This window comes from Acomys minous (genome assembly GCF_964271855.1).
Source record: "Acomys minous genome assembly, chromosome: 8".
Taxonomy (NCBI): domain Eukaryota; kingdom Metazoa; phylum Chordata; class Mammalia; order Rodentia; family Muridae; genus Acomys; species Acomys minous.
In genome coordinates this window covers 7,277,589-7,303,142 of record NC_140489.1, presented here as the reverse complement: position 1 = coordinate 7,303,142, position 25,554 = coordinate 7,277,589, and the positions used below count along the sequence as shown (strand labels likewise).

Genomic DNA, 25,554 nt, shown 5'->3' with positions numbered 1-25,554 from the left:
GGTTGTGGATGGAGCCTGGACTCGGGGCGGGGTGGACTAGGTTCACACAGCTCCCCTACCTGCAGAATAAAGCCCACTTTCCCAGACCTGGAGTTCTGCTCTGCATTCCACTTCTGCCAAGGCCCTCCCTTTTACCCCTCAACAGGAGTGCAGGAATGCACTCGGAACAGCCCCTCCACCATTTCTCCAAAGCCGCTCCGCCCCGCCCCGCCCCACGCTAATCCCTTCCCCCTGGGCTCTTGAGGGACACCTGATACCTGTATTGTTATACCTGGCACCAGCTAGCGGCCAGTGAGAGCTTACCTCAGGAGCCGTGAGTGCTTTCGGAGCTCCCCGCCTCTCCCCGCCTAGCCCACTGCGACCGCCAGGTAGGTTGGCGTCTTTGCCCACCATCCCGTCCCGAGTCCATGGCCTGTCCCACAACGTGGAGGATGCAGGAAGAAGAGACCCAACGGGGCGCACAGGCCTCTGGGACTCATCCTACTTTCCTCGCCTAGCACTCCTTGACTGGGCTGAAAGGCCAAAGGTTGGGGTTGGGAGCGCGGCTGGAGCCTTGGCTTCTGGAATGTGGTTAAGAGTTAACTAGTTGACCCTGGGACAGGACGCTGGGCAGCTATACGCTGGGTCCCGCAGCCCTGGCGGAGCCGAAGCCAGAAAAAAGGGGGCCTGGGTGCACAGGGAGACGCGCGGCCCCGGGCTGGGCGGGGTACAAAGCTGATAGCCAGTTCCTGGCTGCCCGGGCGCGCCGGGATCCCGTAGACAGAACCGGTGAAGGTGCACTTAGCTTCTAGTGGGGGCGCTGGAGAGTCCAGCTCACCTGCTGTGGCTGGACCTCCCTAACCTGGTTTCCGGGGGCGGGGCGACACGGGGGTGGGGCAATGCGGGGGCGGGGCGCGCCGGGGCGGAGCGTGCCGCCGCAGACGTCAGGGGACCCGCCGCGCGAGGCCGCGGTCCGGCGCTCTGCCCGTGGGCTCGGCCGGGGCTGCCGCCAGCGTGCGGGCCGCGCCGGGGATGTCCTAGGCGGCGGCCCCGCCCAGCGCTCGGCCGGGCGGGCGGAGGGCCGGGCTGGGCCCGGCAGCGACCAGGCGGGCGAGCCGTGGGCCTGGCGGGAGCACAGGTAGGACGCAGGAGGGGCCGCACTAGCCCTGCGCTCACGGCGGCTGGGCCTCCAGCAAGGCACCTGCGCGGCTCGGGGCTACGTGGGAGCGGGGCGGGCCTGGACAAAGGCGGAGGCTAGGAGAGCGCTGGGCGAGGGCGCCGGCACACCTGGCCGGGCCAGTGCCCGCCGCTGTCGCCGCTGCTGCCCAGGTCTGCTCGCTCCAGGGAGGGGCCGCCTGACACCGGCGATAAGGCCTGCCCCACGCATGTCTACGCGGCCTGCCGAGCGGGTAGACCTGGGCGCCGGGCCCCCGCCCGGGCACGGCCAGCGCTGATTCAGGAGACAACGCCGCTCCCTCCCCCTCTGGGCCTGGCGCGCCTGCCGGCCTCCCCGCCTCCTCCCGGCTGCCCGGTGCCCCCTCCCTCCTTCTGCGGTCCCTCCCTCCGTCTTCCTCCATCTCCTTCTTTCCCTTTAGCCGCCGCCGTCTCCCTGTTTTCCCTGGCTCCTCTGGGCCTGTCTGCGGCTGGGAGGGGACCTCGTTCTGTCTGCTCCTTTCAGCCTCTGAGCTGCCTCCTGCCTCCTCCTGCCCCTCAGCTGCATCCGCATCACCACCTCCTCCTTCGCCACCTCCTCCTTCACCTTCGGGTGGTGGCTCTTCTGGCTGGCGCGGCTGAGGGGACGAGTTTGAGGTGTTTATTATTCTCCCTCCTAGCAACGATGGCCAGGCTAGCCCAGCCCCAGACCTCCTCCAGCAAGCCCTGGCTCCGAAGCCATTCCAAGCTGTACTGGCAGTGGCGGTGGTCACCCCACGACCAGGCTCTGGGGTTTGGCCTCCTTCTCCTCTGAGGGAGTCCCCGTGCCTGCTGTCCACAATCAGATGGCAGCAGGTGATGCCAGATGGAAGACTCGGGGCTGGGTGGGGCTGGGAGTCTCAGTGACCCTCTGGGGGCTTCATGACAGCCCTGACACACCTTTGCCAATAAGGTTGGGTCTTTCTGGGAGTTAGGGCTATAGAGACCCCATAGGGTCTGTGTTCTGAGGGCTGCAATGGCATTGAAATCGCGCCCCTTTAGTCCTTGCCTTCCAAGAAGCTGGGCCCTAAGGAAACGGGGACCCCAGAGTCGGGTAGGGGGTGTGTTCCTGGCCACTTGGAGCTATTTTCTATTGAGGCAGGTTTTGTGTGTGTGTGTGTTTGGTTGGCTTGGGGTTTTTTGTTTGTTTTTGGTTTTTTTGGGTTTTTTTCCCATCTTTTTCCTGCTTCCTCATGGAGTGCTGTGGGATGCATGCTCACTTGGGCCGTCACAGATGGGGACCTGTGCTTACCTGCTGCTTACCCTGAAGGGGACTGAGAGCTGGGAGAACAGCTCTGTGTTGAGGCCTCTAGGCATAGCTACTGGGCATTGCAGGATAGGGTTTGGGGCCTAGGACCACTAGTGCGAGCTCACTTGAGTGTGTGTGGTGTGTGTGTTCACACTTACAGAGAAATGAGAGAGGGCCTTGTATGGCTGTTCCTGTGTGGGTGAGGGCTTCCATCTTGTCCAACCCTGCGGTGGACCCAGAGTCTTCCTGGACTCCTCTGCCTCTCATCCAAGTGCAACCTCTTGCGTGCTGTGGCCCCTCTGCCTTCACCTCTGCTCCTCTCTGCCCCACACTGCTGCCTTACCCCTTGCTTAGTCTCCTAACTTTCAGCTGTTTCCGAGAGAGAGAGAGAGAGAGAGAGAGAGAGAGAGAGAGAGAGAGAGAGTGTGTGTGTGTGGTATGAGGGTTCAAATCCAGGGCCTGGCACCTACCTGGCACCTACCCAGTGCTGTGCCTTGAGTCATGCCCAGCCACTCTAGTTGTTCTCCCTAGTATAACTATATTGCGCTGCCCTGGGACCCAGGAGCTCTAGGCTGCCGTCTTGGACCAGTGTTGCCAGCACAGAGCCGCGGCCAGGCCTGTGCTTGGCTTTATGCTCTGCTCATTGAAGCTAATGTCCTGTGTTTGAACAAGGCTTGGATTTTCATGCACTGGGCCCTGTAGTGATGGAGCCAGTCCTGTGTTCTGGAGACTTCACTGTTGGCCCAGGGTTTGCAGAGTGGCCTGCCGGGGGGGGGGGGGGGGAAGCAGACCCTCTGGTAAGGGTGTATTATGGCCTGGAGACCTCAGTGGGACGTGCTGGGTCCTACCTGGGAGCTGTTTCTCATGGTTTGCATGAGCGCCATGGTTGGCCCTCTCTCCACAGGACCAGGCAGGCCTCCTCGGGGCCAAGATGAGTGTCACGTCCTGGTTCCTGGTGAGCGGCAGTGGCACCCGCCACCGGCTCCCGCGAGAGCTCATCTTCGTGGGGCGTGATGAATGTGAGCTCATGTTGCAGGTGAGTTGGGGGGCTGGGGAAGGGATTCAGGGACCCCACCTCATTACCTGGGCCCTCAACACACAGGTGGGCATGAGTGAGTGACCATGGACCTTCCGGTAAGGGTGGGAAGGTAGCCTGTGCAGATGGGCCTGTGGAGCATCTTGGAAGGTCCTTGAAGGAGTCCCATTTGTGTCCTTATCGCTTTGCCATAGTGGTTGCCTGAGGCCTGTCCTGTCCCAAATGTGACCAGACAGTGGATAGTGCTGGTGACTTCATTATGTGCCCTGACAGGATGGGTCCCCTCGGTGGGCTAGAAAGGGTGATATGGCTGGCCACCTGGGTTTCAGAACCTGAGTTGGGTTTCTTGAGGTTCATGTGTCTGTCTTGGGAACAAAGGGTGATGTGGGGAGGGGTACTGGCTTGCAGGGTCCATCCTGGCCTGGGGGTACCAAAGAGTTGGGCTCCCTGCAGTCCTGAACTGTTTCCAACCCAGCACAGAGCACAGGGATCCTAGCCTTAAGCCTCTGGGCGCCATGCCCCATTATGGGACTCTGAGAAGCAAGTGAACACCCTGATGGGCTCATCTGGTCCAGCAAAGGAGTCTGCTCAGAGCAGCTGCCTGTGACCCTCCCTAGAAGGCTCTCCTTGGTGTTGAAGCTCTCATGTTGCACACTCCCAGGGTGTGTGAGGTTCCCAAGAGTGGGCTGAGCCTGAGCTGAACACACACAGCTGGACAGCAAGCCTTGACGCACCTGTCCACTGCCTGTCCACAGCTAGCACATCCCAGCACCTGTGCTACTTTCTGAGCAGGTTACGTGTGTGAGACCTGGTCCCTAGTGGATGATATTCAGAGGTGTCCTCATGCATGGGATTAAGGTCTGTCTTAGGTTTCTAGTGTTAAGGTAAAAACCACGACCAAAGGCAGCTTGGTGAGGGTAGGGTTTATTTCACCCTACTGCTTAATTTCTATCACAAAAGGAAGTAACCCGGAAGCAGGAACTGACTGAGGTACAGGCCATAGAGGAACACTGCTTACTAGCTTGATCTTCATGCCGTGTTCAGTTCAGCTTCTTTACCGCTCAGGACCACCTGCTCAAGGGTGACACACCCCACAGTGGGCTGTCAATTAGCAATACGAAATGCCCCAGGGATTTTATGTACATTTATTTTTACATATTTATATGCAGGGAGTCTGATGGATTCTTTTTCCCAATCGAGGCCCCTCTTTCCACTTAACAAAAAACTAACCAGGACGTGGTCCTTATAAAGATTCCTGAGGCAACTAGTCCACTCCTATGCCAAGTGAGGACCCAGCCAGCAGGTGCTGCCTTTGAAGTTGCCTGTCTTTGGCATCTTAACCATGGTAACCCATCCTTAGCGCCATCAACAGTGTCTGCCATTTATAAATTCCACATCTGAGGCGTTTTGTCGCAGCACAAGCCAGACTGAGCCTGGATTTTCTGGCTTTTCCCCCAGATGATGTCTGGAAAGCTTCAACTAAACAAAAAACCGGGTGCTCCTCCTGCTGGGGGCCTCCTAGGTTGCCTGCATAGCCGTCTGTCCTTTCATGACTCTGTGGGGGGCGTGGTGTCAAATCCATGTGGGTCGTGCAGGTTCCACCATGCAGTGTGGCCATGTTGGCATAGTATGAGAGAGTGCAGAAACCGAAGAATACACAGTGAAGCTTATTTATTTATGGTCATTGGTGTCATGACCAGCTTTTTGGATGGTTCTTAATCATTTGAAAGCAGAAAGGCTATGGAACAGGTGGGCGCTGTATGCTCCCAGTCTTGCATGCACAGCCCTGGTGTGGTCCACATATAGGCATGGCCTTGGCAATGGCTTTGCTGTGTTCCCCAGGGTCACCAGGTTGGCTCCATGGAACAGACAACACTTTGAGGTGTTGGAGGGAGTTGGAATGGAGTGCTGGTGACCTAGAGCAGGTGCTCCCTCCCACCTGGACCTGGCCTTACCCCTCCACCAGGTCTCCTACACAGGTCTTGGGTCCAGGTGCTTAATTTCTGGGCCTGTCAGTGGTGGAGCCCTAACAGGCCTAAGACAACAGCAGTTTTTCTTTGCTGGGTAACCCTGCCTGCCCTACCCTGAGAGATGTGACTATGGAAGGGGCTGCTCTCTTTTTGTATACTTTAGCTGAGGCTGGAGTGCAGAACGGGACCCCTCCCAACACCCCTGCCCTGCCCTGCCCTGCCCACCTGGCCTTTGTTCAGGCCACCCCTTCCTCCCACCCTCTTGGGCTCTGCTCTCCTGGCTTTCTTGCCCCCTCACTCTGTGGAGCTTCCCATAAGAAGGCCCGGGGCTTGCTTCTTCCTGGATCCGCTCCTCCAGACTCTCTGGCCTCTTGGCTTCTTGGTGGCCAGGGAATTTACATATCATTTGTACCTGCCCTGCCCTGGGCTGCTCTGTTGCTACTCTGGGGCCTTTCAAAGTAGCCTAGGCTTGTCATCTTCTGTTCCCTCTACCTACATCTCTGCCAGGGACCACCACTGCCCCTGTTCCCTTCCTGGCTCCGGAGTTCTCCATCCCCACCTCACACCGTCCCTTGCTCTTCGAGGTCTGACTCTGCATCCACCTTCCTACTCTTGCTTTTCCATTTCTCTTCGTCACAGCCGTTGCCACCCCTCCTGTTCACCTCGGCTCTTGGAGAGACTTCTTCCCCGTGGGCCTCCCCTCTGGTGTCCACTCAGCCACCGCCTTCTCCGTGTGGCACGCACCCTTGGCCAGACACAGTAATGCAACCTGCTTTCAATATGAGAAGATGCTGCTGGGTGGGGCTGGAGTGACTGACTAGGCACATCAGCATGAGGAGAGGAGGGGCGGGTCAACAGGGAAAGGACCTCTGTTTAAGGAGTTGGAGGGGCCACTGCTGAGAGGGGCAGCTAGGGGAGTTGGGCAGCCTTAGCAGGGTCATAGAGAGACCTCTGTGGCTTGGATCAAATCAGGCAGAGGGGTCAGAGGAGTTTTGTTGTGGGTTCTGGGGGCAGAGCCATCAGTAATAGCCACCAATGGGCTGTGCTCTCCAGGGCCTGCTGTTTGTTCAGCATAACCCCCAGAGCAGGCCTGGCACAGAGCCAGCACCCACTAATGGCATGCTATATAAATGTAAATGTGAGCACATGCATACACATGTGTACACACATGAGGTGGTTTTTTTTTAATGTGTTGTTATGTATGATACATGTGTGTGCATGCCTGTGCTGTTAGCTTATGGAGAGCTGGCTTCTGCCTCCACCTAGTCTGTTCTTTAGCTGCCCTTGGCTGCGTGTGACACCCTAACCCAGAAAGCGCATCCCAGAGCCAAGGAGCCTCAGAGGCCTTGTTCGCATGGCAAGTTCAGCCAGCTGTCGTGGGTGCCTATAGCTCTGCTCTGGCTATGCTGGTGATGAGCTGGCAGGACAGCATGCCCAGAGCTCCGGGTGTGGCCACTTCCAGGGTCAGCACAGCCAGCGCGGGACTCTTCCCATGGAAGGTGCCAGCCATGAATTTTAGAAACCGGTCATTTTAACAGTTTAAGTAAGCTCAGGCCTTTAGCCTCTCCTTCAGGATGTGTCTGCTGCTCTTCCGGCCACCTCACATGTCTGTTTGTCCACTCCCATCTCACGGTGTTCCTTTACAGCCTCTGGACGACACCAGTCCCGAGTGCTGGGCCTAGAGCTGTGTCTGCTGGCTGCGCTGGCTTCCACCTTCTGAGCATGTGGGTGTGGTTGGGTGAACTTTACTGCTGGCCCTAGGTGTTGGTGATGGGAGGTTTCAGGCTGGGAGTGGCAAGGAGGCAGCTAGATTCCTTCCTCTCCTGTAGTCTGAGAGGGACTTGTCAGGAGGGACATTCCTAGGAGTTAGTAGCTTCCAAACCCACCATGAGTGAGGGGCGGGGGAGGGGGTGCTCATAGGATCCATGTGTCAAGACAGAGGCTTTGGAAATAGTTCACGGTGGGCGTGCTACTGTGGGGAGAGGGAGGGGGAGTGCAGGGAGAGGATGGCGTCATGAGGGCTGGAACCCAGGCTAGGTGAGGACATGGTGTGGCTAGAGCCTGTCTGGCCTGCCAGGGAGGAGGAGGTGTGGAGAGGCCTCCAGGGCCTTGGGGCTCTGGATATGCAAGCCTGCGGGGCTCAGGAAGTTAGTTACTCAGGACTGGGCAAGGTCGCGGTGGTGCCAGTCAGGAAGATGGCAAGGACTCTCAGGCCGAGATAAGGAGAAAGCATGTAGAGTGAATAGAGAGGCCAGCAAAGTAAACCCTGAGTGGCCAGGGGCGTGCTGGGTGGGCTTTCCTAGAAGGGTCGTGGAGGACAGTGTCCAGGGTGAGTGGAGGGCGTGGTCATCAGGCGCAGCGTCCGTGAAGCTTCAAGCAAGAAGCCTGGAATGGTCAGCCTGAAGCGTTTTCAGGGGTCAGTCGAAGCTGCCATCTCACCCACTCTAGGCCAGCAGATCCTAGGGTGTCCTGGGCTACACCCACATCCCTGCCCTTTCTGGACTTTGGCCCTGAGTCTGACCATCCCTGAAGCGGCTGGTCTCTCTTGCCCCAGCTTGTGTCTGGTCGGCACCGAGGGCTGCTGCCTGTGCACGGGGCGAGGATTCTGGTGAGCAAGTGAGGTGATATCTGGCCTGGCTCTTGCCCTGTGCCCTCCATCTGTAGCTATAGACGTGAAGTTTGAACCAGTCCGAGGTGGACCTTGTGTTTGGGGAAGAGGTGAACTAGATTAGAACAGGCCTAGGGAAAGTCACAGGGACCCGTTGACCTGTGTGTCCCTAGCAGAAATGCATGCCTCTCCTGGGGGACAGCTAAGAGGGTGGTCACCCTGGACACTGCCCTCCCCATCATGTCATCCTTGTATCCCACTCACTTCCAGGGATGAGGTGTGACGCTCTCCCTCCCCTCCCCCTCAAACCTACCTCACTCTAGCCCCAACATCGGGGACAAGCCAGCCACCTAGGGCCTGGTGAGTGCTTATTCCCCAGGTGGCAGTGGCTGGGCTGAGGCCCACCTGGAGCCCACCCAGCTGCAGTCCTGTCTGTAGGATCTGAGGCTGCATGGCTAGCAGTAGAGGTGGGCTGGCCCAGAGCCTCTTCCCAGACTCTCTAGGTACCTACCCCCCACAAGGGGATTAGTTATTGCAGGGGGGTGGTGGGGGTGGGGGGGCAGGATGATGGTGTCAGAAGAGAGAGGCTGGGCAGTAGCGGTGGGCAGCTTGAGAGGCCCCGAGTGAGCAGCTGGAGGGGCCTGTGCCCACACCCTGGAGCATCCTCTGTCAGCTGGGGGGGCGGGGGGGGGGGGGAGTTGTCTTGCCCCAGGAGCTCACACCAGCGTGCGCTGCAGGTGGAGCTCATTCAGAAGGCGCCGGCCTGGGTTATATGCTGTATCTGAGCTCAGTGGCTTCCATGATTGTGCTGCTCCCTGCAGTTCAGGTCACATGTGCTGTGGGGATGGAAGTTGAGCACTGGTGCTAGGTGCTCACAGAGTCAGCCTTGTAGACTGGGTGACGTGGACCCACTCTGACATTGCCTAAGCAAGCAGCAGGTCCCTGTTCCTGCCTGTGTCCTGGGCATAGAATCTAGGCGCTCAGCCATGTGAAGACCTGGGTGACATCCTTGGGAGGGGTCCTGGGCAGGTTGGTGGCCAGGGAACGTGGAAGTACCACGCATATGTTGGATATGTTGCAATGAGCTCCTAGGCTCAAGCACAAGAAGGGGCGAGCCAGGCCCTGCCGGGGTGGGCAGCGGGAGCTGGCTGGAGGAGCCAGATGATCAGTGAGTACTCTTCAGAGGTGTTTGTGCCCATCACACCAGGTTTGTTGTGTGTACCAGGGTGCTGTCCACATGCCCCCTTTCCCTCTGGCCCAAGTGGAAGTGGGCTGGCCTCCCCTGCCTGCCCTTGGGAGGGAACAGCCCATCCCAGATGACTGGAGGAGGGTTCCCACACTGACCCAGGAGCCAGCACCTACACTGGAAACAGGGTGCTGGGGAGGGTGCTCGTGGAAGGCGGGGCCAGGTTGGCAACAGAGGATGTAGTGGTCCTGGTGCCTTGCACAGCCCTGTGGCTTGCTGTGGCAGCCGGGTGGCTTTTACTGCACACTGGGGGGCTCGGGAGCTTTGAGGCTCAGGGGTGTTAGTATTATGATAGGCATTGGCAGCATGGGGACCCTACCTGGGACGGGGCACCTGAGGACTGCTGTCTGTCCCCTCCAGTCCCGTAGCGTGGACAAGCAGCATGCTGTCATCAACTACGACCAGGACCGTGATGAGCACTGGGTGAAGGACCTGGGCAGCCTCAATGGAGTAAGTGTACTCAGCTCTTGCTTGGTCCCACCCTGGCTATGATCATGCCCACTCTGGCTCCTTCCATTCCAGGGACCTGTCCAGAGCCCCCGTTGGTTGAAGATGAGACCTTCTTCAACCATTGAGGCCAGAGCTCTATTGGGCTAGGAAAGCGCAAAGCTAGCAAATGAGACCCCCCCCCCCCCCCCGCAAAAGCACCGAGCTGTGCCCAGCCCCACCTGAGAAAGGGAGTGTGCTTCCCTTTTCTTTTGCTCTTTGAGTGGGACTGGGGAAGCAGGGGGGCCCTGACTGTCCGAGTTAGGAGCTGGGTGAGGGGTAGAAGGAGAGGCATGGCCTCTCTGGGGCTGTGTCTGTCCGTCCCATCTCGACATGTGTCGTTCTACGTTTGTCAGACGTGGGCCTTCTCAGGACACTGTTTCAATAACAAAACAGACTCTGACCTGTTCCAGCTTGTGTTTTCCTCCTGAATGGGTGTCCCACAGCCACCCCAGGGACCAAGACTTGGCATCACCCTCAACTCCCCTCCTCCCCCGTCCACCCTTGCTGCAGGGGCTTTGTGACAAGTAGACCTTTCCCGTGCCATCCACCGTGCCGTGCAAGATGGCTGGGTTTTCTGCCTGAGAGGTCTGCTCCTAGGGCAGTGAGCCAGGAGCGCAGGAAGGCGAGGAGGGTCTGCTTAGGCCTCCTCTTCCCCTTCCTTCCTTAGACATTTGTGAATGATGTGCGCATCCCAGACCAGAAGTACATCACACTGAAGCTCAACGATGTCATCCGCTTTGGCTATGATATCCTTCCCGGAAGGACTCCCCTACTTCCTCCATCAGGACCGGGGCACAGTTGCTCTGCATCTTAAAGTAGACGAGGGGGTTTCTAAGTCACAGCTGAGGCCCTAAGGCTTAGAGGTTCCTTGAGTGAGGTTGGGCTCCCTCTTCCAGAGGGGCGTTCCGTGGGACTCCAGCCCCTGCGGCCTGCCCCGAGCCTCAGCCTGCCTGTGTGTACACTCAGCCAGAGGACACAGAGGGGCTGAGGAAGAAGCCACCACTCTTTGGGATCCCGAGTCCTGGTTTGACCTCGAGTTCTGAAGCCTGCATACTCTACGCTCTCGCTTACGGTAGGGCACGATTGGTCCTCCCCGAGGAGGGGCCCTCGAGTCCACCTCCTCAGACTGATGACTAGCGTGCTAGCCTCTGTGCTTCCTGCCCCTCCTGTTCTGTGTTCTCCTTAACTCGCAGCCACATTCCAACATGTACGTGCTAGAGCGTGTGCAGCACCGCCTTCCTGAGGAGGCGCTCAAGGTCAGTGTCAAGGAGACCCAGGGACTAAGGAAGCGCCACCCTGGGACCCCTGGCAGCAAGGGCTGAACCCCATAGCCTGCCACTCTCTGCCCCTGCTTTGGTCTCTCCCGGAGACACATTCCCCAGGCTCCTGGCCACCCTTTGTCGGCTGCAGGTGCTATGAGTCAGAGCTGCTTGGCCTGTCCTGCTGGGTGGCCCGGTCCAGCAGGTGAGAAGTAGTCATTACCCTCAGGCTTATACACAAACAGGTGGTAGGGACAGCTGGGGAGGGGACAGTGAAGATGAGGGCTGAGTGGTTGGGCTACTGGAACAGTTGGGACTTTTGAGCCCTACAAGATACAGCCTCAGACCTTGCAAGTCAGGTAGCTGGTGGGACACAGCCTGTGGCTCAGGAGGTAACTGGGCAGCAATGGATGTGGGTGGACACTGGGATCACCTAACAGGAGACCAGAACCCACTGGGAGTAGAGTATGCTCCCACTGGGCCAAGCAGGGTGGAAAGCCAGACCACACTTTTTCCTGGGCCCTGAGTCCACCCAGGGGAGGATGCAAGGAAGGATTTAACCAGACCACCAAGGGTGGAGGCAGGAAGTGGAAGGCAAACGGAGGCCACCAGCATGTCTCCTGGGCTGGTGTGTTTGAGATTGCGGAGCTCACATTGGTTGGAGCTTCATTCAGGGAGTTTGGATCCTGTGGCTGGCCTTGTCTGTGTGGGTCATGGAGCTTGGAGCTCTCGTGTAGACCATGTGAGTGGTCTGCCCTTTCCTAGTTTTCCAAAGGACTTTGTAGAGTGAGGGGTCATGTAGCTGGGCCTCTGAGTGGCTTACTCTCCCAGGGCCTGTTTCGGGTGGGGCCCTGGAGAAAGAGGGTCTCTAAGGTCTCTGCCCAGCTCTGCACTGCATCCGCCACAGGCCTAGCCCCTTCAGCTGCCCACCAGAGGGACTGGCCTCAGATTCTTTCTGTTCTTTGTGGAGGAGAGGCAGGGCTGCCTGGGAGGCTCTCCGAGGCTGGCGCAGTGCCCCTCACGCTGTGTGCTTGCCCGCAGCATGAGAAGTACACCAGCCAGCTGCAGGTGAGCGTCAAGGTCTCTGCACCCAAGAAGGGGGAGGCACTGCCGGAGCACACACCCTACTGCGAGTCCTCACAACTCAGGCCAGATAAAGGGGACCGAAGACATGGAGCAGGTAGGCCATGGGTGTGGGGACCAGGGTGGGCACAGGAAGGGCAAAAATACAGAGCCGCCCTTGCCCCTCTGTGTGCCGTCTTTCCCCACTCTACTCATGTGACTCCTCACTCCAGCTGCACTTGCAGTTCACAGCACAGCTCAGCAGTCAGGGCCCAGGCCTGCTTGACCCTGGCCTTGTCTAGTGTATCTGCACATACCTCCCCAGGCATGTCCGCTTTCCTCAGACCCTGGGGCTGCCAACAGTTGGTGGATCATCAGATGGCCTCCCATGTGATCTGCAGCAGGTCAGAGGCAGGCAGGTCAAAATTCCTTAAAGTCAGATGTTTGGGCCTGATTCTGCAGATCACATGGCCATTGGGGCTGGGGGTGGGTGGGGTGGGGCAGGTAGATGAGTGCAAGGTAAGGTCCGGCTTATACATTCAGGGGTTAGCGCAGAGGTGGGCAGTGGTGTCTGGGCCCAGGTGGGTGTAGGGGAAGCACAGCATAGTAACAGGAGGTGCGAGTCCTGCCTGGGTATGCAGGTGGAAGAAGGTGGTGTTTTCAGGAAGCCAAGGATCTTGTCCTTCCTGCATCAGGAAGGTCACCTTGCTGCCCCAGCCTTGGCCAACATCTGTTGTGCGCTATGGGTCAGCCCGTGTACCCACGTGAGGTGCCTTGAACTGCTGGCGTGTGGCTGGGATGCAGGTGTGCCCCGAACAGCAACCTGTGCTTGTCTTTGGGAAGACTGCTGGGGACTGTGCAGTTTCCAAAAAGTCATCTGACCTCTTCAGAGCACCTGCCACTGTCCAGGTTGTGAGTACGCACAGCTGGTGGCAGTGGCTTGGAGCTGTCCCCGAGGCTATAGCAGGTGCAGCCAGCAGGTGCTGCAAGTAAGTTTCTCAGTCCTGCAGACGCAGCACATTGGAGCATCCAAGATAGGCGTGGCACTAACAGCTTGGAGTTAACAGCTTGGAGCTGTTCAGTGGCAGACATGTGCTGCTTCAAGGGCCACTGTACAGCACCTGGATAAAGGATGAAGTCCGTGGGCCAGTGGTCTGGGGCACAACCAGGGTGTGAGTGGTGGAATAAGATTGGGGTGTATGCTGTACCACAGGGGACCACATAATGAAGCCCGTTATTCTTATGAGGAACACATAATAATTTTGTAAAGAGTGGCGTCTCTGGGGGACGAACACGCACAAAACACCAAGGGATATCCTCTGTTCTACAGGGACACTTGTTGACTGACAGGTAACCCCAGACCTTCTTGCTGCCTGCAGGTGTGAGCAGCTGGGCCAGTAACCAAGATTCTGATGGCTTTTGGGGGACAAATTATAGCCAACTCCCTGACCTGAGGCACTGGACTCTGCTCTTGCCCAAGTAGGAACTAAAAACCTAGATTCATGGGAGATAGAATGTTAGCTTCTAGACAGAGATCCATTTATAGAACCTTAAAGAACCTTAGACAAGGCCAGACCTTGCGTATGGATTCTCGCTGCCTTGTACAGTGTAAGGCAGAGAATGCAGCCTACTCTCTCCGCCTCAGGATGAGAGGGGCCCAGGCAGGGTTAGTGGTCATCTTTGCCCACAGATGTGGAAACAGAGTGGCCATCATTGAGTAACTGCAGGTCCCGGCTGGGAAGAAAGCCCAGAGCTGGCCCGCAGATTGGCCCCGCCCCAGACCTCCACACTGCGGGGGGCCATAGCAACCTAAGTTCCAAACTCCCCTACAGAGGCAGCAGCTTACCGCACACCCTTGTATGGGCAGCCCTCCTGGTGGGGTGAGGATGACAGCGCCGCACCGCCTGAAGACCGGCACCAGGGGGAGCCCTACCCAGGTGGGTCTCAGCGCTCTGGCTATGGCTGGGGTAGAGGGTAGCAGGGTGGCTTCTAAGAGGCTTGGCCTGAGGACCCCTCCCCACAGAGCGTCCCAAGGACCTGGCACAGCAAGACGGTGAGCTAGACAGTTGCCGTGCTCCTGCGGAGCCACCAGACTACTCGTTCAGACGCGAACCCAGCTACTTCGAGATCCCCACGAAGGAAGCCCCACAGCCACCACGGCTCCCTGAGGTGCCAACGCAAGAAGTGCCCACGAAAGACCAGGAGGCAGGTGGTGGTGGTGGGACAGCTCCTGTGGTACAGAGCCACGCCTCCTTCACCATCGAGTTTGATGACTGCAGCCCAGGCAAGGTGAAGATCAAAGACCACATCACCAAGTTCTCCCTGCGCCAGCGGCGGCCTCCCAGCAAGGAGGCCACACCTGTGGAGATGGTCTCAGCCGAAACCAAGGTGGCCGACTGGCTGGTGCAGAACGACCCAAGCCTGCTACGCCGGGATGGCCCAGGGGATGACCGCCACAGCACCAAAAGCGACCTTCCTGTCCACACCCGAACTCTGAAGGGTAAGTGCCTGCTGGCACCTGGGCTGGTTCTTAAGCTAGCAGGTGGTCTGCCTGTCCCCACACACTCACCATGTCAGGCAGGACCCAGGTGGCTTGGCTGATTTTCACTTTCCAGTGAACTGGCCATGAACCACCTGCCTGGTCTGGGGTGGGCCAGTGTCTAGTGTCCCCTACATCTCTGAGCCACATGTGCTAGGTTCCCAGTGGTGCCGGACTTCCTTCCACATGGGAGTCAGTTTGGATCTGTTCCCTGTGGGCGTGGGGTAGTGAGGCTTCCCAAGATTGCACGCTGTATGCTGATGAATAAGGGTCCTCTCAGGCCACAAGCACGAGGACGGCACACAGAGCGACTCAGAGGACCCCTTGGCCAAGGCTGCTTCGGTGTCTGGAGCCCCAACAGAGGCCGGTGGGGAGCAGGTGCGGCTGCAGAGGCAGATCAAAAGGGACCCCCAAGAGTTGCTACACAACCAGCAAGCCTTTGTCATCGAGTTCTTTGATGAGGATACACCCCGAAAGAAACGCTCCCAGTCTTTTACACACACCCCACCCGCAGACCCCAAGGCTGACAAGCGCCGGGTCGCTGGGACTGCTGACAGAGAGCGTCCTGCGGTCGCTGTCCGTGCAGCAGGCAGCAGCTCAGGACCACAGAGGGCCAGCTCACTCAAGCGAGAAAAGACTGAGGAGCGGCTAGGCAACACTTCTCCTGTCCCCCGTGCCTCCACCCGCTCCTTTGGCAGTGTAGGGCGCCGCTCCCGCCTGGCACAGGACTTCATGGCCCAGTGTATGCGGGACAGCTCCCCAGCTAGCAGGCCTGGCCCTGAGAAGGTGCCTCCGGTGCTGCCTGCCCCTTTGACACCGCGAGGGGCCAGCCCTGTGACCCCCTCCACCACCCCACCGCCTCCCACTGACCCCCAGCTGACCAAGGCACGCAGACAGGAGGAAGACGATAGCCTTAGTGACGCAGGCACCTACACTATTGAGACAGAGGCTCAAGACCAAGAAGTGGAGGAGGCTCGGAAGATGATCGACCAGGTGTGGTATATGGGCCAGACCAGGGGACCCTCATGGGGTTTGTGGGGCAGGAAGGGATTCTAGGGCTGATGGTCACAGTGAGGAGCCAGGTGTTGGCCTGCTGCCATCGAGTCATGTGCCTGGTTCAGGTGGGTGAGAGGGCCTGGAGGGGGGGAGGGCGCCCCGGGCTCGGACTCTTACTTTGTCAGAATGGAGCCTGTTTCCCATGCACCATGTCCAGCCATGTAGTCATTCTAGCTGCACTTGCCACGGGTCTAGAGGGTCCCTGGACCAACCTGAAGAGGAGTGGAGCTCTGGCCTTTCCCACCTGCCGAGTTCTAACCACAAGGCCCCTGAGGCCACGGTGGCAGGGTGACAGGGGCCTTGCCACCAGGCCCAGCCACACAGCGGTTGGAGCTACGTCTGTGTGTGGGTGGTATCGAGGCACCTCTGACCCTTGGTACTGCCTTCCCTGGGCAGGTTTTTGGGGTGTTTGAATCCCCTGAGCTCTCCAGGGTGTCCTCAGCTACTTTCCGCCCGGTCATCAGAGGTGACAGAGATGAATCCAGTGATGGGGGCATGGCCCAGCGGATGGCTTTGCTGCAAGAGTTTGCTTCCCGAACACCAGGCATGGCTCCCCAGATGGAGCAGCAGGTACAAGGCTGGGCAGCCACCCCAAGAAGAATTGGGGTAGAAAGGGCCAGATCTGGGACCGAGTCCTGGTACACTGAGGAAGATGACCAGTTGGTGATGACACTGGGGTCAAGCAGGCCTAGGGAAGGCCATGGGGACCTCCTGGCTGCTACTGCGGAGGGGGTTGCCTGTGGCCGCTACAGCATTAATGGGTCTCTTTAGGCCTTGGTCTCCCTTCAGGGCTTGTGCCTCCCGGGCTGTGGATGTATTTTCTTGCCCTTCTCTCTGCAGAGCCTCCTGGTCCCAGGCTCCCCTGGGGGTCAGAAGTGGGTGTCCCGATGGGCTAGCCTGGCTGATAGCTACTCTGATGCTGGCTTGGCAGGTAGGTGAGCCTAGACTTTGCTGCAAGGGTTGGGAGCCAGACCAAGGTGGTCTCGGCTGGCCATAGACATGTTTTGCCTCAGCCTGTGTCTGGAAGGAGGTTGGGGTTCTGTGTGTGTGTAGGGCCTGCAGTCCTGTGGCCATTCTGATGGCATTGGCCTTGTGCTTTGCAGAGGATGGTCCTGGGCGCAGAGCTGGAGAGCCTGACGGGCCCCTGCCTGTGCGCACTCGGCGACTGCTCCCTCAGTTGCCCAGTGATAGGGCTGACAGCCCTGCAAGTCTTGAAGCTGCCCGGCGGAGCGGCCCAGGGCCACCGGGGCTTGGCAGTGAACAGGCAAACCACCCTCCAGGCCAAGAAGACCTGGACCCTGATAGCCTCAGTGATGCCAGCGGGTCAGATGGCGGCCGAGGCCCAGACCCAGGGCCAGAACGGCAGGAGGAGCTAGCATGGGCCCGGGGTCGGCGCTCGCCAAGGGCCCCCACCTCTTTCTTCATTGGGGATCAGAATGGAGAGACCGCTTTCCCCAAGAAATCGTTTGTGGCTCCCGGGGAGGCGGACGGCCCAGGACGGGTAGTCCAGACCAGCTCTTCGGCAAGGAATGGCCTCCACGTCAGTACCAATGGGAGGATGGTGATCCAGCTGCGCAGTGGTCGGTCCCCAGAGCCCGACCCGGCCCCACCAAAGGAGGCCTTGGCCTTTGCCCGGCAAGAGAGCTTCACCAAGGAACCAACCAGTGGCCCCCCAGCACCTGGCAAGCTTCCTCACATTTCTAGCCACCCACTCCTACAAGACTTGGCTGCAGCCCGGGCCTCACGAATGGACTTTCACACGCAGGACACCCACCTGATCTTGAAGGAGACCGAGACGGCCCTGGCAGCCCTGGAGGCCCAACTGCTCTCCAAGTCTGCAGATGAGTGTGAGGCGGGCAGCTCCCCCAGGCCCCCAGAAGACTCCTTATCTGGGGATTCAGATGTGGACACAGCTAGCACCATTAGCTTGCTCAGTGGCAAGAATGGACCGAGCCCGACAACCCCCCAGACCCCAGGGCCGCAGAAGGAGAGCCTGTTGTCTCCGCCAGCGGGACCAGACCCAGGAGGTGCTAACCAGGGTGGTGCCCGAGAGCGGCCGTCAGAGAGACAGCATCGCCCACCAGGCCTTGCAGACTTGGGCCATGGAGAGTCATCAAGGCGCCTGGCCATGCGGCGTGGCCATGGGTCTCGAGGGTCCCTGGACTGGCCTGAAGAGGAGCGAAGCTCTGGCCTTGCCCACGTGCCCAATTCTAACCACGAGACCCCTGAGGCCACTGTGGCAGGCCGACAAGGGCCTCGCCGGAAGCCAGTGGCTCCCCCACCATCCCCAGCTGCCCGGGAGGAGCAAAGCCGCACTTCCACCACCGCTCAGAAGGTGCATCAGGCACTGACCCGCTCCAACAGCCTGTCCACCCCGAGGCCCACCAGGGCCTCCCGACTCAGGCGGGCCCGTTTGGGGGATGCCTCGGACACTGAGGCTGTGGATGGTGAACGAGGAACCGCGGCCAACCCTGAACCAGCAAACCGACCAGCCCCTGAGCAGGCCAAGAAACTGACACGCTTGGACATCCTGGCCATGCCCCGGAAGCGGGCAGGCTCCTTCACAGGGCCCAGCGACTCTGAGGTGGCACCTGCCCGTACTGGCTTCTCTGGCCGCAGTGCCGAGCTCTACAGCAGCAGCCGGAAGCCCACGATAGCAGAGGCCCGTGCTGCCGCCAAGAAGACTGCTGCTACCACTGCCAACGCAGGCCCCCGCCAAGCCTTCAGCAGGGCTCGCCCAGGCAGTGCCAGATACTCCTCCAGTGAGTGTGGGGTGATGGGTAGTGGGCTTGGGGGGTGGGTAGGATGGCCAGCAGCAGCTGAGCCCCTGGGTACATGCGCTGTAGACCTGCACACACATGTGCACTGGCCAGATGTGCCCATGGCTCTTGTGTGGCAGAGGACCATCCCAGGGTCCTTCCCGTCACCCCGTTTGCCTCCGTGCCTGAGACTTGAGCTTGGCTCTGTCACTCTTGGTGTCCCCAGAGTCTGATGACTCTGTAGAGCCCCAAGCTACCCAGCTGATGGCCCAAGGAGGGCCCTCCCAATGTTCTCTGCCCCCTGTCCCCTGGGCTGAAGCCTACTGAAGAGTGTCTATCTGATGAGAATCTTTCTGACACCCCTGGATGGCCACAGAACCCCTGGCCTGAGAGGGATGTGTCAGTCCACATGAGCAGCGACCTCTGCTCCACCCCCTGAGCTGTGTGTGTACAGTAAGAAGGGACAGACTGTTAGAGCTGCTGGAGCTGGCCCACTCCTGGAGTGGCTGGTGTCCTGTCCGTATAGCTTCTGTCTCACCCCATCGAGGGAGCGGTGCCGTGCCCCAGTGGGTTGAGTGGATTGGTTTGAATCAAGGTGCTGCAGCCCCACCCCTTGGCCTTCCTGTTCCCTGCTGACTCCACCTACCCTCCCTACACCCCAGCACCTTCTCATAGACCTGCCTGCTGGGCCTACTGGGTGGGGACAGGGTGGCTGCCTGGATCGAGGTTGTTTGCTTGGCAGAAACGGCTGTCCCTAACCTGCCGGCACTGCTTAGCGTGCAGACCCCAGCCACCCTTCATCCAAAGTGTATTTGCTTTCAAAGCTGCTTGGGCTCAAAACAGCCCTGAGCCAAGGAGTCTAAGATCCTACCCAGGCAGCCATACTTGAGGATGTGGGTCTGAGGAAGGCTGTGGGAACCTGGCTTGGGCTGGCAGTGGTCTGACCTCACACACCCATGACCCAGCTGTGCGGTGCCATAGCTGGCCCTTGTATGTGACTTAGCCTTGTTTTCTGCCCAGCATCTTCTCCTGGTCCCCAAGGAGGTGCCCTCATCTCCTCAGGCACAGCTGTTTACCACTCCTCTCTGACCCTTGGATGTGGCACTGGCCTTGGAAGTGCTCAGTCCCTGGCCCTGCTTGTCCGTTGGGCTGGGGTGCTTCTGCTGGGGTTTTCTGGGGACAGCTGTGATGCGCCCTGCCCTGCAGCACAGAGCCCTCATCCAGAGGGACCCTGGAGCTACCAAGGCACTGAATGTTCTCTGTTCTGTTCTCGCTTGAAACCAACCCACTCACTCAAGGCACGCGGCGGCGGCAGCAGGGTTCGGATTACACGTCCACCTCCGAGGAGGAATATGGGTCCCACCACAGCTCCCCTAAACACACACGCTCCCATGCCTCAACAGCCACGCAGACCCCAAGGTCCGGCAGCTCTGCCCGGGCCCGGCCCCGGGACACAGACGACGATGAGGAAGAGCCTGACCCCTACGGCTTCATTGTGCAGACAGCTGAAATTGCAGAGATTGCTAGGTAAGTGAGCAGGCCGTAGATTCCTTCCCCTTGGCTGAGAGCAGCCAGAGGGCGAGGACTAGGCTGGGCCGGGCTCCTGACCTGAGTATGCTTGGAGATTGTTTTCTATACAGTGAATAGATGAGTGGGTGATAAACTGGTTGATAAAAGTAGGGGATGAGGCCAGGTATGGCGCACCGTAATCCCAGCAGTCTGGAGGCAGAGGCAGACAGATCTATGTGAGTTCAAGGCCAGCCTGGTCTACAAAGCAGGTTCCAGGACAGCCAGGGATACACAGAGAAACCCTGTATGAAAACAACAGCAGCAACCAAAAGATGGATGGATGGATGGATGGATGGATGGTTGGATGGATGGGTGCATGTGCATGGATGGATGAATTGGTCTGTAGGTGATAGCTTAGATGGTAAATAACTATTTGGATGGTTGGGTGGATGTCTGTCTAGGAAGGTGGGGCGGTTTGAGTTCAAGGGGCTAGTGTGACCACAGTTTTTATTCTAAATAAACTTCCTCACACAGCCATTCTCGGGGCATTCTGGGGAAGGGTGTGCAGGGGTGGGGCATTCTGGGGAAGGGTGTGCAGGAGTGGTGTTCTAGTTGAGTAAGTACCCTGGTGGCCAGGTCCTGAAAGGTTTGTGGAGGACCCCCAGCAACTATGTGGGCATCAGAGCTTTTGTTGAGGATGTTGAAGTTGAGCACTCTTGAGACACTGGAAGGTGACAAGCAACAGATGGCCCTCAGAAGAGTGGCCCATGTGGGGATAGGGAGACAGTTACTGTAACCTCACAGACAGCAGCTGAGGCCATGGTGGAATGAGGTCAGGTAGGGACAGGGTAAGAGAAATGGGCTGAAAACGAGAGGCCAGCAGGGCCATGGTGGCACACACCTTTAATCCCAGCACTTGGGAGGCAAAGGCAGGCAGGTCGCTGTGAGTTTGAGGCCAGCCTGGTCTACAAAGCCAGTACAGGACAGTCAGGGCTACACAGAGAAACCCTGTCTTGAAAAACTAAAACCAAAAACAAAGGAAAAAAAGAAAGAAAGAAAGAAAGAAAGAAAGAAAGGGAGGCAGGCCTCCTGAGCGGCAGGTGTGGGATGTATTACCCTTGCATGAGAGGCAAAGGGTAGAGGTTCCCTAGGTCTCAGCCCAGTGTCAGGAGGAAGAAGAAAAGGCAGAGCCTTTGTGGGTTTCTCAAGCTCTAGCATGCCAGCCTGCTGGGCTCAGGGGACAGGTGCAGTGTGCCAAGAGTGGCAGCACAGCTGGAAGTTCTGTGTCACCTGGAGTCACAGGTTCAGCTTCTGTGTCGTCTTGTGAGGAGCCTGGGCAGCCCAGTGGGGCACCGAGAGGGAGCTTCTGGAGAGGGACAAGTGTGTGATGGCCCCGAGGCAGCTGGGACCAGATCTCTGGTCAGGGTGCGGGTCCTACAGCATAGAGATGTGTGCCCTCACCTGCCCATGATGTGATCAGATATAACTGGAGGAACCACAAGGTGCCTCCGCCCAACTCTGACCCCTGGAGTCAGAAGTGCAACAAGATGCTCTCCAGTCACTCCCTGCCTCCATTTCCTTGCTCGCCGAGGTGGTACCCACACATTCTGTGCCTGAGTTGTATCCATTTTGGGGGGGGGGCCTGAAAGCCATGATGTCTAGCTCTGGTGTGCAGGAAGAGGAGATACTCGGGGGTGAGGGAGGTAGGGGGTAGGGGGTGGGGTTGGTTCCCATTCACCCTTCTTGTGGAAACCTTCCCCAGGCCACCAGATACCCCAGACCCGGGCCTTTACACAGCACTGCCTCAGACAGTGGGAGTTGTACCCACTGCCCTCAGTCACTGTGCATGGGGTGCTTGTGGGTGCCCCCCATCCTCTTCCTGTGTGCCGGGGACCTCTAGCAGAACTTGTTTTTTTCCCCGTTGGCCACACATAGGCTAAGCCAGACACTAGTGAAGGATGTGGCCATCCTGGCCAGGGAGATTCATGATGTGGCCGGGGATGGAGACTCACTGGGCTCACCAGGACCCACTCGAAGCCCGTCTCTTGGGAATGTGCCCAACACCCCTGCGTCAACCATCTCAGCCCGTGAAGAGGTGAGTCCCAGGCTTCTCGGGCACACAGGCCCATCTCTCTGGGCCTTGTGCTTCTTGGGGCTATCATTGGAGTCCTTACTGAGTCCCTGAGAGCCTGTGGTGTGGAGCTTGTCCTCACGCTCAGCTGTGTCCTTCCAAGGGAGTGGGTATTGGGGCCTGTTATCCCTTGTCTGTTTGGAGCAGTGGAGGGCCACTCTCCACCCCTGGTGGCACCTCTGCATCAGACGTTGGTGTTTGGCTCTGTTTTCTGCAGCTGGTACAGCGCATTCCAGAGGCCAGCCTCAACTTCCAGAAGGTTCCACCTGGCTCCATGAACTCTCACAACTTGGATCAGAACATGAATGACAGCCGCGAGGATGCCCTGGCCAACAAAACAAGGCCTCGGAACCGTGAAGAGGCACGGGCCCTACCCACGCTGTGTAGCTGCGGGTTGGGGCATGTCTTGGACAGTGTCTGGGTGGTGAGATGGAGGCCAGCTAGCTGAGGCAGGGGAATGGGGGGAGCTGCAGCCATACTAACTCCCAGGTCCTTCTAGGTGATCTTTGATAACCTGATGCTCAACCCAGTGTCCCAGCTGTCACACGCCATTCGTGAAAACACAGAGCATCTTGCTGAGAAGATGAAGTAAGTGGGTAGTCCCTGGGTGCAGTGCCAACAGCGTCACATGACTGTCATTGTGCATCCTGATAGGTCACGTGTGGGTAGCCAGGTTCTGTGTCCCTGAGGTTGGGGCCCTCTTGCTTCCTCTCCCAGCTGCCCCTACCTGCACCTCAGGTAGCTAGCCGTGCTCCTGCTCTGGGCCTCCATTTCCCTCTTAGCTCCAGCAAGAGATGGCATCAGCTTTACTATGGCCAGAGAGATGTCTGGGAAGGAGCCATTCTCTTCTGTCTTCTCTGTCACTGTCCTTGTCCCTGTTCCCCTCCCAGGATCCTCTTCCAGAACACGGGCCGGGCATGGGAGGACCTAGAGGCGAGAATCAATGCTGAGAATGAAGTGCCCATCCTGAAGACGTCCAATAAGGTGAGGCACAGAAGGACCAGGCCTTGGCCGTGGCTTTGCTGAGCTGCTCTGAGCCACAACCTCAGTCTTGCTTCAAGTCCACCAGGGAGACATGAGGCCCCTGTGTGTTCCTGCTCTAGCCTACCTCCTCTCTGTCCTTCCCAGGAGATCAGCTCCATCCTGAAGGAACTCCGGCGTGTACAGAAGCAGCTAGAAGGTGGGTATGGCCCAGACCTGAGGGCTTATGGCCAGATTCTCAGCTGGCCTGACTCCTTGCCTTCTTCTCCAGTCATCAATGCCATTGTGGACCCCAGCATGAACCTTGACCTGCTCATGGGAAACAGGGCTCCTACAGGGTCCGCTCAGCCAGGACTTGGGAAAGCCCGGCCAGCAGCTCAGAACTCAACTTCATCGGCCTCGGTGGACACCTTGCTGCCAGCTCTGCCTCTCAGGAGCTTCCCACAACGGGCAAACTGCGGGCCCCCTGGCCTCCCGGAGCCTGCCTTCCTCCCCGATGCTGAGAGGTTCCTAATCTAAGCCGTGAGGCAGGCGAGGCCAGCCTTTTCATGCCCGTGTGTCCTGTTCCTGCCTGTGTATCCTATGGCCTACCTGCCTGGCTGCAGGCGGTTCTCTGTGAAAACCCCATGTGCCATAACCCCATGGACGGGTGCCTCCCATGCCCAGGCCCCCTCCTCAGCCAGCACCCAACCACTTCATCCAGCTCATGGCTGCCCCACCTCCACCTGCCTCCTGGCCTAGCCCCTGGGGTGTCCACTGCCAAGGGCCAGCCCTTGAGGCCTCATATTCACCTCCTCTCCATCACTGTTGTTTTGCCATTAGCTTTGAAGGAAAGAGTACTTTGCGCCATCAGGCCTGACCTAGGTGCAGCTCCGGCCTGAGAGGCCCTGTCTCATCCCTGTGTGCTGGCTTGAAGCCAGACAGAGAAAGGAGCTGGACCCTGGGGCCAGTCAGTGCCAAACACAGAAGCTGAAAGGGCTTGGCATGACCCCAGACTGTCCAGGAAGGAGGCCACTTGCTGTGTGGTGCCTACCTGAGTCCACAGCTGGAGATGCTGCAGAGCCCATCAGCCTGGGCAGATGAGTGGTTCATGGAGGTATTTGGGGCGGGAACCCCACGGCTCTAAGCCTTTGGTGCCAACACAACTGCCAAACCCGTTGAGTTTGGGTGCCGTCCCAGCAAGCCCTCCTGAGTGGATTCATCCCAACTAGGGTCCCTGGGGCTTCCTCACGGTGGGACTGGGTGTAGCTGGGTAGGCCAGCACCCCCTTTGGTTGTGCTGAGTGCTTTACCAGAGTGTCAGAAAAAGAGATTTGGAAGCTCCTGGCTTTGTGATCTAAACCATGTACCTGCCCCTGCCGTCCTAGATGGTGTGGGCACGGAGCGGTAACTGCAGCGGGCTCCTGTGGCCTGCGCCTTTGTGGGGGCCTGGCAGGGACAGGCCCACTGCTGGTTATGCTTTCTCAGGATTTGTCCGGCTGGGGCCTGCCAGGTGAGCAGTGTGGCTGCCCTGCTGCTGCCCTTGCTGGTGTTTCTGGAGGCACTAAGCCAAAGAGCCTGTTGGCTGGAATGGGATGGGAGAGTCCCATAGTGACCAGGCTGGCATGGGTGCGCTCTGTGCGCTGTCTGACATTTGTGTGGGTGTCGCTCCTGAACAGGACCTGTCAGCTGGGGAGAGAGGTAGCTGCGGCGGGAGACCCAGAGCCCTCGGGTAGCATGGGTCCCCCTGTTTACACTTAGATTATAGAGAGTCATGCATGGGTCCTGTGTGCCTCTGCCCAGCCCACCTGATGTTTACGTGTGTGTGTGTGTGTGTGTGTGTGTGTGTGTGTGTGTGTGTGTGTGTGTGTGTGTGTAGCCTGCTGTTTGTCTGGAGGAGATGCCAGCCCAGCCTGTTGGCTGCTCCCCCTGCATGTCCCACACACTGCCCACAGCCTGCTCCACAAAAGTAAACGGCTGTCCTTCTGCAGAGTCCATGCCTCCTGGCCCTGGTCATCACTGTACTTATTTTTTAATGCACAAATTGGTGTTCCTCCCCTGTTTAGTTCCTCCGTCACTCTAGCCGTCAGCCTGGCATTGGTATCATGTCTGTCTGGCTTCTGAAGGTGTCTCTGCATCGTCCTCAGGTGGTCTTGTGGCTGTCTTTCAGAAAGTGGTTATTTTATATGATTTGTCATGGAGTTTGCTCTAATAAATCATTCTTCCACGTGGCAGCACACCAGTGTCTGCTACCTTGGCTCACTTCTTCGGGGCTGGTGTTGGGTGGCTATGTTGTCTGGGCACAAGGAGTCTGCGTGGGTTCAAGACACTAAAGGCAGCAGATGTGGTGGTATACACCTTTGATCCAAGAACTTAGGAGGCAGGGATCTCGGAGTCTGAGGCCAGCCATGGCTACAAAATGTGACCTTGTCTTAAAAAAAAAAAAAGTCACTGACATTCAGATGTTGCCACCAGGTGGCAGCCTAAACAAGGAAGCGGCAGGTGATTGCTT

At 58.5% G+C, this 25,554-nt stretch overlaps 1 protein-coding gene across 4 annotated transcripts; it reads left to right on the top strand.

The window, feature by feature from the left end:
- Positions 1 to 230: 230 nt before the first annotated feature.
- Positions 231 to 25,279, top strand: CEP170B (centrosomal protein 170B). 4 transcript variants are annotated; one of them, XM_084792638.1, is made up of 19 exons: positions 231 to 368; positions 3,324 to 3,455; positions 9,640 to 9,729; positions 10,436 to 10,516; positions 10,968 to 11,024; positions 12,069 to 12,207; positions 13,922 to 14,026; positions 14,113 to 14,589; positions 14,909 to 15,621; positions 16,081 to 16,254; positions 16,525 to 16,615; positions 16,788 to 18,446; positions 19,742 to 19,970; positions 21,888 to 22,047; positions 22,301 to 22,444; positions 22,583 to 22,671; positions 22,974 to 23,067; positions 23,212 to 23,263; positions 23,336 to 25,279. In XM_084792638.1, the coding sequence occupies exons 2-19, from the start codon at positions 3,351 to 3,353 to the stop codon at positions 23,581 to 23,583; spliced, it is 4,707 nt and encodes a 1,568-aa protein (XP_084648764.1). In that variant the 5' UTR covers positions 231 to 368; positions 3,324 to 3,350; the 3' UTR covers positions 23,584 to 25,279. The 4 variants fall into 4 exon arrangements, with proteins under 4 accessions (XP_084648764.1, XP_084648767.1, XP_084648766.1 ...); XM_084792641.1 differs by lacking the exon at positions 231 to 368 and adding an exon at positions 919 to 1,117; XM_084792640.1 differs by lacking the exon at positions 231 to 368 and adding an exon at positions 985 to 1,117 and having other exon boundaries at positions 19,847 to 19,970.
- Positions 25,280 to 25,554: the final 275 nt, after the last annotated feature.